This window comes from Moschus berezovskii, chromosome 18 (genome assembly GCF_049115385.1).
Source record: "Moschus berezovskii isolate FMDL1 chromosome 18, NW_MosBer_1.0, whole genome shotgun sequence".
Lineage (NCBI taxonomy): Eukaryota > Metazoa > Chordata > Mammalia > Artiodactyla > Moschidae > Moschus > Moschus berezovskii.
The window spans coordinates 14370923-14383835 of record NC_142477.1 but is presented as its reverse complement, the minus strand read 5'-3'; the positions used below and the strand labels follow the sequence as shown (position 1 = coordinate 14383835).

General features: G+C 40.5%; 1 protein-coding gene across 2 annotated transcripts in view; it reads right to left on the bottom strand.

Moving 5' to 3' along the window:
- The window catches only part of MARCHF6 (membrane associated ring-CH-type finger 6), a 76394-nt gene that overhangs the window by 57392 nt on the left and 6089 nt on the right, over window positions 1-12913 (bottom strand). Inside the window, exon 1 of one of the 2 annotated variants that reach the window (XM_088827629.1) lies at window positions 4522-4555. The exons of the other annotated variant lie outside the window; for it this stretch is intronic. Coding sequence (XP_088683755.1) covers window positions 4522-4540 — 19 coding nt within the window. The 5' untranslated portion in view covers window positions 4541-4555. Of the gene's footprint in view, window positions 1-4521; window positions 4556-12913 lie in introns of those variants that run through there. 2 annotated transcript variants of the gene reach the window in all.

The following is a 12913-nucleotide window of genomic DNA, read 5'->3' as shown; positions in this document are numbered from 1 at the left end:
TTCTGAGTCTTTCAGAAGAGTTACAGGGATCCTGAGACCAAAAAAGTTTGAGAACCACTGCCCTATATAATATTTTTCCCCCACAGTAAAATTGACAGTAACTATGGCTCTCTCAAAATACACATGTAAACAATATTATCATTATTTTATCAGGGACTTCACAAGCTCCACTGATTATATGAAAGGAAAGAGAAGGGAACATTTAGGCTTCTAAATCATCTTGTTTTAGAATCATGGAACTCTTTTACATAATAATAAAAGTGGGAATCAAACAAAGTAGAAAATAAGCCAAAAACAAATGAACCTGTGTATATCAAGCTTAATCACAGAAAATAATTAGAGACTTTATAACATGATCATATATCCCTAGTAGGCTATATCCAAAGACAAAAGGGACTATAGAGATATCCTAAACCTAAAGAGAATTCAGCAGTCATCATGTTAATAGCAATAATACTGACAGGCATTTTATTTTTTTAATTACTTATTTTTTTGGCTGCACCAAACAGCATGTGGGATCTTAGTCCCCCAACCAGGGATAGAACCTGTGCCCCCTGCAGAGGAAGTGCGGAGTCTTAACCACTGGGCTGCCAGGGAAGCCCCTTGACAGGCCTTTTAAAACTTGGGAGGATAAAGACAGTAAGCAGTATGATAGTGGTATTATGGTTAGTTTCTTTAATAAGTTATTATTTCTTAGAATACATAAGCATTTACTGATGAAAAGATATCATATTTGGGATTTCCTTTAAAACAATCTAGTAGAAATGTGGGGAAGCAAGAGGGAAAGAGTTGAGATAAAAAAAAAATGTCAGCGGTGCTTATATCTGTTGAATCTAGACGCTGGCAATATGAAGGCTTGCTACATTGGTCTATTTGTGAGAGTTTGAAATTTATATAATTAAACTTTCAAACTATATAAATCAAGGTTAAACATGCAATTTGGAAATATCATAGCTGAACTTTTATTTTACTAAACACTACCAAGTCCAATTTCATCATGAAGTTCTTTAGTAGGAGGACTTAGCATGTGGTTTATTTAATATACACACACAAATGTGAAAACTTTTGTTAGCAATTTTCCTATGTTAGTGATCATGTTTTTAAAAACGTGTTAAGGGATTTCCCTGGTAGTCCAGTGGTTATGATTTGGAGCTCCTAATGCAGGGGACATGGATTCAATCACTGGTCAGGAAACTACCATTTCATATGCCACATAGCAAGGCCAAAAAAAATGTGTTCAAACTTCATTGTCCATATCCTCTCAGGGAAAGAAGGCAGAATAAGATCTAAGTAATCTGTCTCAACATTCCTAAAGGTCTATTTCTATGAAACCAATAATCCAATTCTAATTTAAAACCATTTAATCTGGCAGAAAGTGAAGAGGAACTAAAAAGCCACTTGATGAAAATGAAAGAGGAGAGTGAAAAAGTTGGCTTGAAGCTCTACATTCAGAAAACAAAGATCATGGCATCTGGTCCCATCGCTTCATGGGAAATAGATAGGGAAACAGTGGAAACAGTGTCAGACTTTATTTTTTTGGGCTCCAAAATCACTGCGGATGCCGATTGCAGACATGAAATTAAAAGACGTTTACTCCTTGCAAGGAAAGTTATGACCAACCTAGACAGCATACTAAAAAACAGAGACATTACTTTGCCAACCAAGGTCCGTCTAATCAAGGCTACGGTTTTTCCCGTGGTCATGTATGGATGTGAGAGTTGGGACTGTGAAGAAAGCTGATCGCCGAAGAATTGATGCTTTTGAACTGTGGTGCTGGAGAAAACTCTTGAGAGTCCCTCGGACTGCAAGGAGATCCAACCAGTCCATTCTAAAGGAGATCAATCCTGGGTGTTCACTGGAAGGACTGATGCTAAAGCTGAAACTCCAATACTTTCGCCACCTCATGCGACGAGTTGACTCACTGGAAAAGACTGATGCTGGGAGGGACTGGGGGCAGGAGGAGACGGGGATGACAGAGAATGAGATGGCTGGATGGCATCGCCGACTCGATGGACAAGAGTTTGAGTGAACTCTGGGAGTTGGTGATGGACAGGGAGGCCTGGCGTGCTGTGATTCATGGGGTCGCACAGAGTTGGACACGACTGAGCGACTGAACTGAACTGAATCTAAATGACTCTAAAAAGAATTTGAACCAAGACACAGTATCACAAATCTCTTCTGTAGTACTGACTCTTTGTCTTTTCCCACATGATAAAGTTGTGACTAAATGAGATTTGTTCAAGCGTACTTTCTGTATGAATATTTCCCTAAATGGAAAGGCAAAGATTATTTCTCTAAATCAACCAGAATGGTGATAAGCCTCAGCTATAGAACACTTTAAGGCAAACACTGACTGTTTTGTAGGCCCCGAGCCACACACCTGATTAGGTGTGGCTTATCCCCTTGATCAAGGAACTGAACGCCAAAAAAAGCTGCCAAAGAGCTAGGCTGCGCCTGGTCTATATCCTCAAATAAGTTTCCTTCGCTAGTCTGTGCGCATGGATTAGAAGGCATGGAAGCGTCTTCCCAGCCAATCCATATTCCAGCAGAAAAACCCGAAACAAAGCATAAATGTATAAAGGCAATGGCTGAACATTTATTCTGTAAGAACTGGTTAAGAGCTATTAACAGCTGCTACTCGGCAGGGATCACAGTTGAGGAAAGAGGTTCTTTCCTTAATTTATATGGGTATGCTGCCTATAATACAGCTGTACCTCAGTATCCATGGATGGACTGCTTCCAGGAGCCCCCAAGTACAGCAAAACTCCAGGGCACTCAAGTCCCAAAGTCGGCCCTCCACATCTGCAGGTTCTGTCTGCATCCACAGATTCAAGCAAAGGCACATGAAAATTTTGATTTGCAGTTGGTGGAATTTACAGACATGAAACCCACGAATGGGGATGAGGGGTAACATCATATAATTACTGGGAGAAATCTGCATAAAAGTGGACCCAAGTCGTTCAAACCAGTGTTGTTCCAGGATCAACTGCATATGTTTGTGTATGTGTCCATATATAATGGACCTGAATTCGAGCAAACTCCAGAAGACAGGAAAGACAGGGAAGCCTGGCGTGCTGGAGTCCATGGGGTCGCAAACAGTTGGATACAACTTAGCAACTGAACAGCAACAACACAAAATGATGTTTAGTGATAAAGAACCCCAGACACATTGTAATTCCAAATGTAAAAAAATACAAAAATGTGAAAAACACGTATCAATAGAAAATCAAGATAGTTTCCTCCTAGAGAAAGGCAGCAGTAAAGACTAGAAAAGAATCGAAAGTTCTAGATCAAGATAAAATAGTCTTCTCCCTATTCCTCCTGCCAAGACAGCTAAAAACACAGGATTTTATATACGAAACACACATAAGAAGACTAAAGAGTGAAACAAAGGCAGACCAGCAAAAGGAGCTGGGGCCCCACACACAGCAGTAAGTAATGAGTTCTCTGGGTTTGTGTTTTGCCTTAAGTAACCTGGACTAGTCAATTCTTTGCATCAGGTAGCCAAAATATTGGAGTCAGCTTCAGCATCAGTCCATCCAGTGAATATTCAGGACTCATTTCCTTTAGGATGGGCTGGTTGGATTTCATTAGAAAAGACCCTGATGCTGAGAAAGATTGAGGGCGGGAAGAAAAGGGGATGACAGAGGATGAGATGATTGAATGGCATCACCAACTTGATGGACATGAGCTTGAATAAGCTCGGGGAGTTGGTGATGGACAGGGAGGCCTGGTGTGCTGCAGTCCATAGGGTTGCAAAGAGTCAGACACGACTGAGTGACTGAAATGAACTGAGCCTGAACTAGAGACTAAGGTGGAGAAGCTGGCAACCTAGAAACAATAATGAGAGCAGACCAAAAAAAGTCACCATGAAAACCTGCTCCCTCTAGCCAAAGGACAAGAAAAGGGGCAACTCAGTAAGCCAGAAAACTTTACAGACAATAACTGCTGCTGTAATCCAGCCAAACAGTACAAGAAAAACTTAACCCTACCACTACCTCTGACACTAAGGACAAGTGGGGAGCAGATGGAGATCAGCTAACTCCAGTTCTAAACTAATCTAACGATATTATTAAGCAAGTTTATGAAGAAATGAGGATTAAAACCGAGCCCCAAATTCCAAGAGAACTTTTCAACTTTATCATGCATACCTCGGTTATATGATCAAGTTTTCTTGAATGTTTTATTTTTTCATAATTTAATATCAATATCCTATATATCTCTACTATCTACCCCCAACTTTATTTTCTTGCATTTGAATGGTAGATTGCTCCATCTAATAAAAACACACTGCATTACTGAATATAAGGACAAAAATAACTTGTAGCTAATTAAGTAGTTTTATTACTAGTGAAGCTGGATTATTTCCACATTCTGCCATGTTCTTTTTCTCTGTGAACTATTCAAGTCCTTTGCCCAGCTTACTAATTGGGGTCTTAACAACAGAAAATAATCCAAAAAGTTTCAGCAAAAGATTTGAACAGATACTTCACCAGAGAAGCACCTGCTTCTGATGCTAACCTGGAAAATTTAGCATCATGAAAGCAATGCAAACATCATTCAGTTCAGTTCAGTCGCTCAGTCGTGTCCGACGCTTTGCAACCCCATGAACCGCATGTAGAATGTTGGCCTCCTGTCCATCACCAATGCCTACAGTTCAAACTCAAGTCCATTGAGTCGGTGATGCCATCCAGCCATCTCATTCTCTGTCGTCCCCTTCTCCTCGAAATGCAAATTAAAATCACGGTAAGTTGTTGGTAACTGCACAACAATGTGCCTGTATTTAACGACACTGAATTACACACTTAAAAATGGTTAGGATGGTAACTCGTGTTATGTATGTTTTTCCAAATTTAAGAAATGTTTAAACCACAGTGAAGTACCACTGGACTTCCCTGGTGGTTCAGCAGTAAAGAACCCGTCTGCCAATGCAGGAGACACAGGTTTGATCCCTGGTCTGGAAGATCCCCTGGAGAAGGAAATGGCAACCGACTCCAGTATTCCTGCCTAGGGGGGCTATAGTCCATGGGGTTGCAAAAGAGTCAGACATAACTAAGTGACCAAACAACAAGATACCACAACGTATCTATTAAAATGACAAAAACAAAAACATATATACTCTTATCATACATTCAGGAATCCTATTTCCAGGTATTGGACCTAGTAAAGTGAGAACTTACGTTCACACAGAAATCTATGTGCATTTCATGTGTAATTCTGCCAAACTTGAAACAATCAACCCCAAAATTCCACAACTGGGGAATAGATAATCTGTGGCACATTTCTACAATAGAATACCACTCAGCAATTAAAAAAAAAGATAAGACTACTGATACATGCAACAATGTGAATAAATCTCAAATACATTATGTTAAGTTGAAAGTAACCAGACTCAAACAGCTACATACTGTTTAATTCCATTTGTAACATACTGCAAAAGGCAAAACTATTGCAGTGGTGCACAAATAATTGCGGTTTTTGCATTGTTGAAATTTGCTGTTTGATCTGGAATGCAGTCTTAAATGTGGTTACATTATACATCATTTTAATGCACATTTCTTGCTTCTTTTTTTTGCTAATGACATTACTTGCTGTTTATATTTATTTTAGACGACAGAAATGATGTTAGACAAAAAACAAATTCGAGCTATCTTCTTATTTGAGTACAAAATGGGTCATAAGGCAGAGAAGACAACTCACAACATCAACAACGCATTTGACTCAGGAATTGCTAACGAATGTACAGTGCAGTGGTGGTTCAAGAAGTTTTGCAAAGGAGATGTGAGCCTTAAAGATGAGGAGTGTAGTGGCCAGCTTTCGGAAGGTGACAACAACCAAGAGTCGTCATTGAAAACGATCCTCTTACAACTACATAAGAAGTTGCCCAAGAACTCAATGTCAACATTCTACATTTGTTTGATATCTGAAGCAAACTGGAAAGGTGAAAAACGTGGCTGCCTCATGAGCTGACCAAAAATCAAAAAATAATTATCATTTTGGAGAGTCATCTTCTCTTACCCTACATAACAACAATGAACCATTCCTCGATCAGATTGTGATGTGATGAAATGTAAATTTTATATGACAGCTGGTGATGACCAGCTCGGCGGCTGGTCCAAGAAGCTCCAAAGCACTTCCCAAAGCCAAACTTGCACCAAAAAAGATTCATAGTCACTGTTTGGTGGTCTGCTGCCCATCTGATACCCTACAGCTTTCTGAACCTTGGCATAACCCTTACATCTGAGACGTATGCTCAGCAAATCAATGAGAAGCACCAAAAACTGCAAGGCCTGAAACCAGTATTAGTCAACAGAAAGGGCCCAATTCTTTTCCAGGACAACGCCCAACCGCATGTTGCACAACCAACGCTTCAAAAGTTGAAGGAATTGAGCTATAAAATTTTGCCTCATCCACCACGTTTACCCGACCTCTGGCCAACTGACTACCACTTCTTCAAGCACCTCAACAACTTTTTGTAGGAAAAATGCTGCCACAACCAGCAGGAGAAAGAAAACACTTTCCAAGAGTTTACTGAATCACGAAGCATGGACTTTTATGCTACAGGAATAAACAAGCACCTCCCACTGGCAAAAAACATGTTGATTATAATGGTTCCTTATTTTGATTAATAAAGATATGTTTGAGCCTAATTATAATGATTTGAAATTCAAGGTCTGAAACCACAATTACATTTGCACCAACCTAATATATAGACAGGGATTTGGTGATGGACAGGGAGGCCTGGCATGCTGTGATTCATGGGGTCGCGGAGAGTCGGACACGACTGAGCGACTGAACTGAACTGAATATATAGACAGAAACAGATGAGTGGTTCCAGGGTCTGGAGGTAGAGTTGACCATAAAAAGGCATGGAGATATTCTGAGTAGTGAAAGAAGTATTCTATATCTTCTTGATTGTGGTGGCTACATGACTGAATGCATTTGCCAAAAACTCAAAAACAGACATTAAATAAGGTAAATTTTAATTATACGTGGCGGGGGAGATCAAAAGATTTTCTACATTAGTGTCTAAATAGATGTAGGAGACAAGAACAGGTAATGAGACACGAGAAACAGGAAATGAGAAAAGGTAATGACATGGAAAAAATTTGGTTCTCTAAAATGTGGTCTAATGAAGTTGTAGACTGACATGTATGGCAATAAGCACATTTATTTCATCCAACCACGTTTCAAGGGACTGTGGGAATCATCAGTGCTGGTCATCAAATGTTTCCGGCATTCTACTTCCTGGGCATGTGGTGGGACTGCACTTCCCTGTCACCTCTGAAATCGTACATGGACATGGGACCTGCTATGGGCAATGCAATATGAGGTCTAGCGATGGGCATCACTTCTGTATAGAAGGCTTTGGGCACCAATGAACACACCCCATCACACTGCATGTTCTTGCCTCAACGACTGTGGAATCAAAATCACGGTCTCCCATCTAGATCTCCAGGTGATCCAACTTAGCATTTCGAGATGCAATGTCAGTGAGAAACTTCAACCTTTTGTTGGTTTAAGCTGTTCAGGTTTGGGGGTAGTTTGTGACTAAGACATAAATTACCCTTTCCTGTTTTATAAAGGATCTTAGCGGATTCACAAAACTAAAACAAGCAAAACTACCACCAACAGAGAAATTCAAAGAAAACTCTTCCCACCATCTTTCCATGCTCTCAAAAGCATTAACAAAGCTGAAAAGAAAGACCAATACTAGGTCCTTATCAGGCTTTGCTCCCAAGTCATCATCTGGTTTCTGACTGTGATGATGAAGCATGCTTACACTGGTGAATTTCCAATCACTGATAGTCACAGGGCTGGCAAAATTACAGTGAACCTCACATGCAAGTTATCAAGCATGGAGTGACCAGCCCTAGATCTGGAAGTGCAACTTGAAAACCTAGAAAAATGGCAAAATAACCAACCTACTTCCATTCTGTTAGCTTGGTTTCATTGTCCTGACCACCTCAGCTGGCGTGAGGACCATGAAGAAACAGGACAAAAACACACAGGAAAGAAATCCTGTAATTTCTTTCCTAAGGGAGTTTAACATGTGCAAATAAAATGCCTCAAAGGGGAAAGGGGGGCGGGGAGGGAGTCAAAGAATAATCTATTTTGTTTAGTAGGATCAATCCCCGGAGAAGGCAATGGCAAGCCACTCCAGTACTCTTGCCTAGAAAATCCCATGGATGGAGGAGCCTGGTAGGCTGCAGTCCATGGGGTCACTACGAGTCAGACATGACTGAGCGACTTCACTTTCACACATTGGAGAAGGAAATGGCAACCCACTCCAGTGTTCTTGCCTGGAGAATCCCAGGGACAGGGGAGCCTGGTGGGCTGCCATCTATGGGGTCACACAGAGTCGGACACGACTGAAGTGACTTAGCAGCAGCAGCAGCAGCAGCAGGATCAATCCCACCACCTGAAACTTCAACTGAATAACAAGGCCAATGGTACAAAAGGAGAGCTAAGTGTACAAAAGATGCAACCTGAGGCCTTTCACTAAAACTGTGGTGGAGTAAGGCGCCATCAAATTTACATGCAGTAAAATTACAAATCTTGTTCAGACCAAAGTAATATCAATGCACTTTGCTGGTTATGAACACAAACCTACCTAGAAATCAAAAAGCTCGTAGTGGTTTTCAAGCGCAAACTTCTGTTAAATCCTGTAGCAACTTTTGTTGCTTAGTTTTGTTTGCTTATTTGAGTACTTATTATCTTCACAAAAGGAAATCAACCCTGGATATTCGTTGGGAGGATTGATGCTGAAGCTCCAATACTTTGCCCACCTGATGTGAAGAGTTGCCTCACTGGAAAAGACCCTGATGCTAGGAAAGATTTATGGCAGGAGGAGATGGGGACAACAGAGGACAAGATGGTTGGATGGCATCATCGACTCAATGGACATGAGTTTGAGCAAACTCTGGAAGACGGTGAAGGACAGGGAAGACTGGTGTGCTGCAGTCCATGACGTTGCAGAGTCAGACACAACTGAGCGACTGAACAAGTATCTTCACAAAGCATACCTTTTGAAAGTTTCTAGCCCAGTACCTAGCTCAGTTAAGGTATTCTGAACAAAACCTTCAAATCCTGAGTGACTGAGCAAGGGGACAGCCTAGGAGATGAAAGGGAGAGGGAAAGCCCAATAGTGTGAGAGGTTACCAAGTCAGCACCCATTTAGGGCTAGCCCATCCCTTTAGTTTTTTTAGCCAACAATGCAGTTCACCACATACATTCTGAGCATCTACTCTAAGGAAAACTACAGACCAACTCACAGCTTTGGGTACATCCTAACTCTTAAACGACTGTCTACCCTGAAAGCTCTTTAAGACTTCAAAAAGTTTCCACTTTCCTTCTGGTGATAAACTAGTGATAATTTTAATAAACAATGGTTTAATATACTTTATTTTTCAGAACAGATTACGTTTACAGAAAATGTGGGAAGACAGTACAGTGTTTCCACAGACCCTGTACCCCTATTACTAACATCTTACATTAAGATGTTACACTCCTATTACATTAGGGTGCTACTTTTATGACACTTAATGAACCCATACTGACACATTATCGTCAACTAATGTCAACAGTCTATTCAGATTTCCTTGATCTTTACCTAAAGTGATTTTTCTGTTCCAGAATCCACATTACATTTAGTTGTCATGTCTCCTGAGGCTCCTCTTACCTCTGGCAGTTTCTCAGACTTTGCTTGTCTTTGGCAACTTTTATCATTTCAAGGAATATTGCAAGATGCCCTTCTATCAGAATTTGTTTACGGTTTTTGCTCATGATTAGAGTGGAGCTATGTATTGTGGGAAGGAAAATCTCACAGGCAGAGTGCCCTTTCATCACATAATATAGAGAGTGCATATTATCAACATGCATATTGATGACTGCTAAAGCTGACGCTGATTCACTTGGTTGCAGTAACAAGGGATTTTCAATATCTGATTATTGACAAAAATCTTATAATGAGTAGCTATGATTACAGTAAACAATTATTAAAAAGTATTACTCAGGATATCCCTGGCAGTCAAGTGATTAAGATTCCACGCTTCCAATGCAGGGGGTGCGGGTTCAATCCCTGGTTGGGGAAATCCCACGTCTCTCGGCAGGAACACAATACTCAAAATATTACAGCCAAGATCAGAAGTGTGGCTACATAAACTGTGGTACATTCAGTATTTGGAACGTCTATCTGTTGCTGTTCAGTCGCTCAGTCATGTCCAACTCTGCAGAATGTCTATAGTCCCTTAAAATCAGCAAATTTAACAACTATATGACAATATAGAAAATATATAATGTTAAATAAGAAAAGCACAAATTTAAAAAATGAATATACAATGTTCTTCCAACTAGGTAAGAAACCTAAAACAGCCTAAAAGAGAACACATACACAAAAAATGACAGCCACTGTAATTGGTTAGATGAGAATATGGGTGATTTTCTTCTCCTCTTTCCACAGTTTTTACTCTTTCTTTGCTACTTTTACAACTGTAAAAAAAAAAAATTTGAACTAAAATTTTGTGGAAAACACTTCCTTTTTGACTGTAGAAGTATATACACATATACATACTTTTAAAATGTGGATTTGGTAATTAGGCCTTGAAAATTTTAAATTCCAATTTAAATTGGATTTAAAATTCCAATCCACATATCCCAAAGCTTAGTTATTTCTTATCCCTTCAGATTACAGGTCATTACAAAACTAACATTCACCTGCACTACTGCTCCTGGAAGCCCAAAACCTAAGTTTCCAGCCTGAAAACTACTACTAGGCTTGAGTTACCTTCTGTCAGTGAGACGCTCTTCTGTGGGATCAGGAGACGGAGGGAAGGAGCACCTCCATTTTCTACTTCTGACTTTGCCCAGCAGTGGGCAAATGCAAGTTCAGCAGCAGAGGCAGTAACTCCCAAATGTCAGCAGGAGTGTGCCGAGTATCAGTCTGATTCCTCTCAGCTCCAAACTTACCCTTCAGTACTACCTGTTCAGTAATAAGAAACTGACTCTTTTAAACAGTTCTCAGAAAAGGATTTGTCAGTAGAGGGTGCTGGAGAGACAACACAGGAGGCTTGGAGCATGCCTGCTCCTGCTGCACTCTCAGTGGGTTTGCCAGCTTCTCACAGCCCCACAGTTGATAAGACCTCAACACACTCCAGGCCTTGCACCCACAGCGGTACCCTAACTCTCTGTGCATGTCTACCCACCCACCAACCTTGGGTTTCCTGCATGTGCCCTGGGGCAGGGGGTGTTTCCTGCTCACCCAGAAACTGTGGGCTAGCTCAGGCTTGGACAACTCCATACTTGTCCAATGCAGTCTGAACCACAGCTATGAGGAAGAATCCCACCCCTCCCAAGTCTTCCTACCTGCACTTTCCTTCAGGCTCAGCGTACCCTTTACAGTAGTCCTGGTATCTTTATAATTATTCCCTTACCACAGCTTAATAATTCTTTAAACTCCCTCTAATTAAGTTATTGTGTTTTCAGTCTTCTCACTGGATCCAAAGTACAAAGAAAAAAGATTTAAAAAACAAAGTGAAAATTTTAAGAACTGTAAAATACAGGGAGTCTGGGCTCATTCTTGGGTTCAGGCTCAACAGCAATGATTGTCTCAGGAAAAAGCAATTGGATTATTCTTTGCTGTTACCAGTTGGAACTGCTTTTACCCCACTGAAACACCATTTTTACTATGGAAGAAAAAAAGCCTGACAGACAACAGTTAGTCAGGCAGGTATGAGGCAGGCACTGTCACAAAAGAATGAAGTGAGTCTCGGAACCAAAGAAACCAACTGACAATATTTGCTGCCAATGACAAAACTTTCAAGCAAAAATTAGGATTTTAGAAAACCTGTTTCCTTCACAATAAGCATAACAGTTTCCCTAATATCTAAAGCTCTTCTGAGATAAATGGTGGCCTTAATCAATATGACTTTTATATTATTCAGGAAAACATGTCAACACTTGGAAGATTTGCATAACTTGATCCAATAACTACCACATGATCAATACAGGAAGATACAAAGTCACGCGTAAGTAAAAGACAGTGGATTTTTTAAAACAGCTTTACTGAGGAATAACTGACATACAATCAAACACACTTAGAGGATACCACTTGACATACCTGAACTGGTACTACTGTCACGGCATTCGAGATGATGACAGAACCACCGCCAGAACTAACTCGGGCCCCTGTGTAGCCCCTCACCTCTCAGCCTCCTCCCACCCATCTCATTCCCTCTGGACTGACTGTTCTCCACAGCGCGCACAGCCGTCTTATCTTCCCATATAATTGATTACATGATAATTTTCTATTCTCCCTTCCTCTTTTACCAAGCCAGAGACACGATCGCAGGCTCTACAATAAAAGGGATTTTGTCTACTTTGCTACCCGCCCACCCCAGGTGCATAAAATAGTGCCTGGCTCGTAACAGCTGCTCAGTAAGCACTTGTCAAATAAGTGCATGTATGCCTGGCCGTGGGCATGCCAAAGCAGTGACAGCTGATTTGTGGCAAAAACAATGAAGTAGACATTACTGGAAGCAGATAAAAGACCATGTGGTTCTAGAAAGACAGTAACTAGCTGTCTGCTCCTGACAACTTCCTATCCTTCGAACTCACTGCTTCCAAATCTAAGTCATCTCAAGGTTTTGCCATACTACAGAACATGATCAATATGATACACTTGAGCTTCATCCCTTCCCAATGAATACAATTCACAAAGCATTAAGAACAATTGCTTTGGCAGTCCATAAAAAACTGCTGATAAGATTATATATTATGTTTTGCTAGTTTGAGCAGTAATTTAGAAAAATGAAAAAGAAAAACGTCAGCTCTATGTATCACTGGTCTGAAATAAAAGCACTCTACTATGGCAAAATGTTTAATATCTTAATGAATTTCATACATCAATACTTGC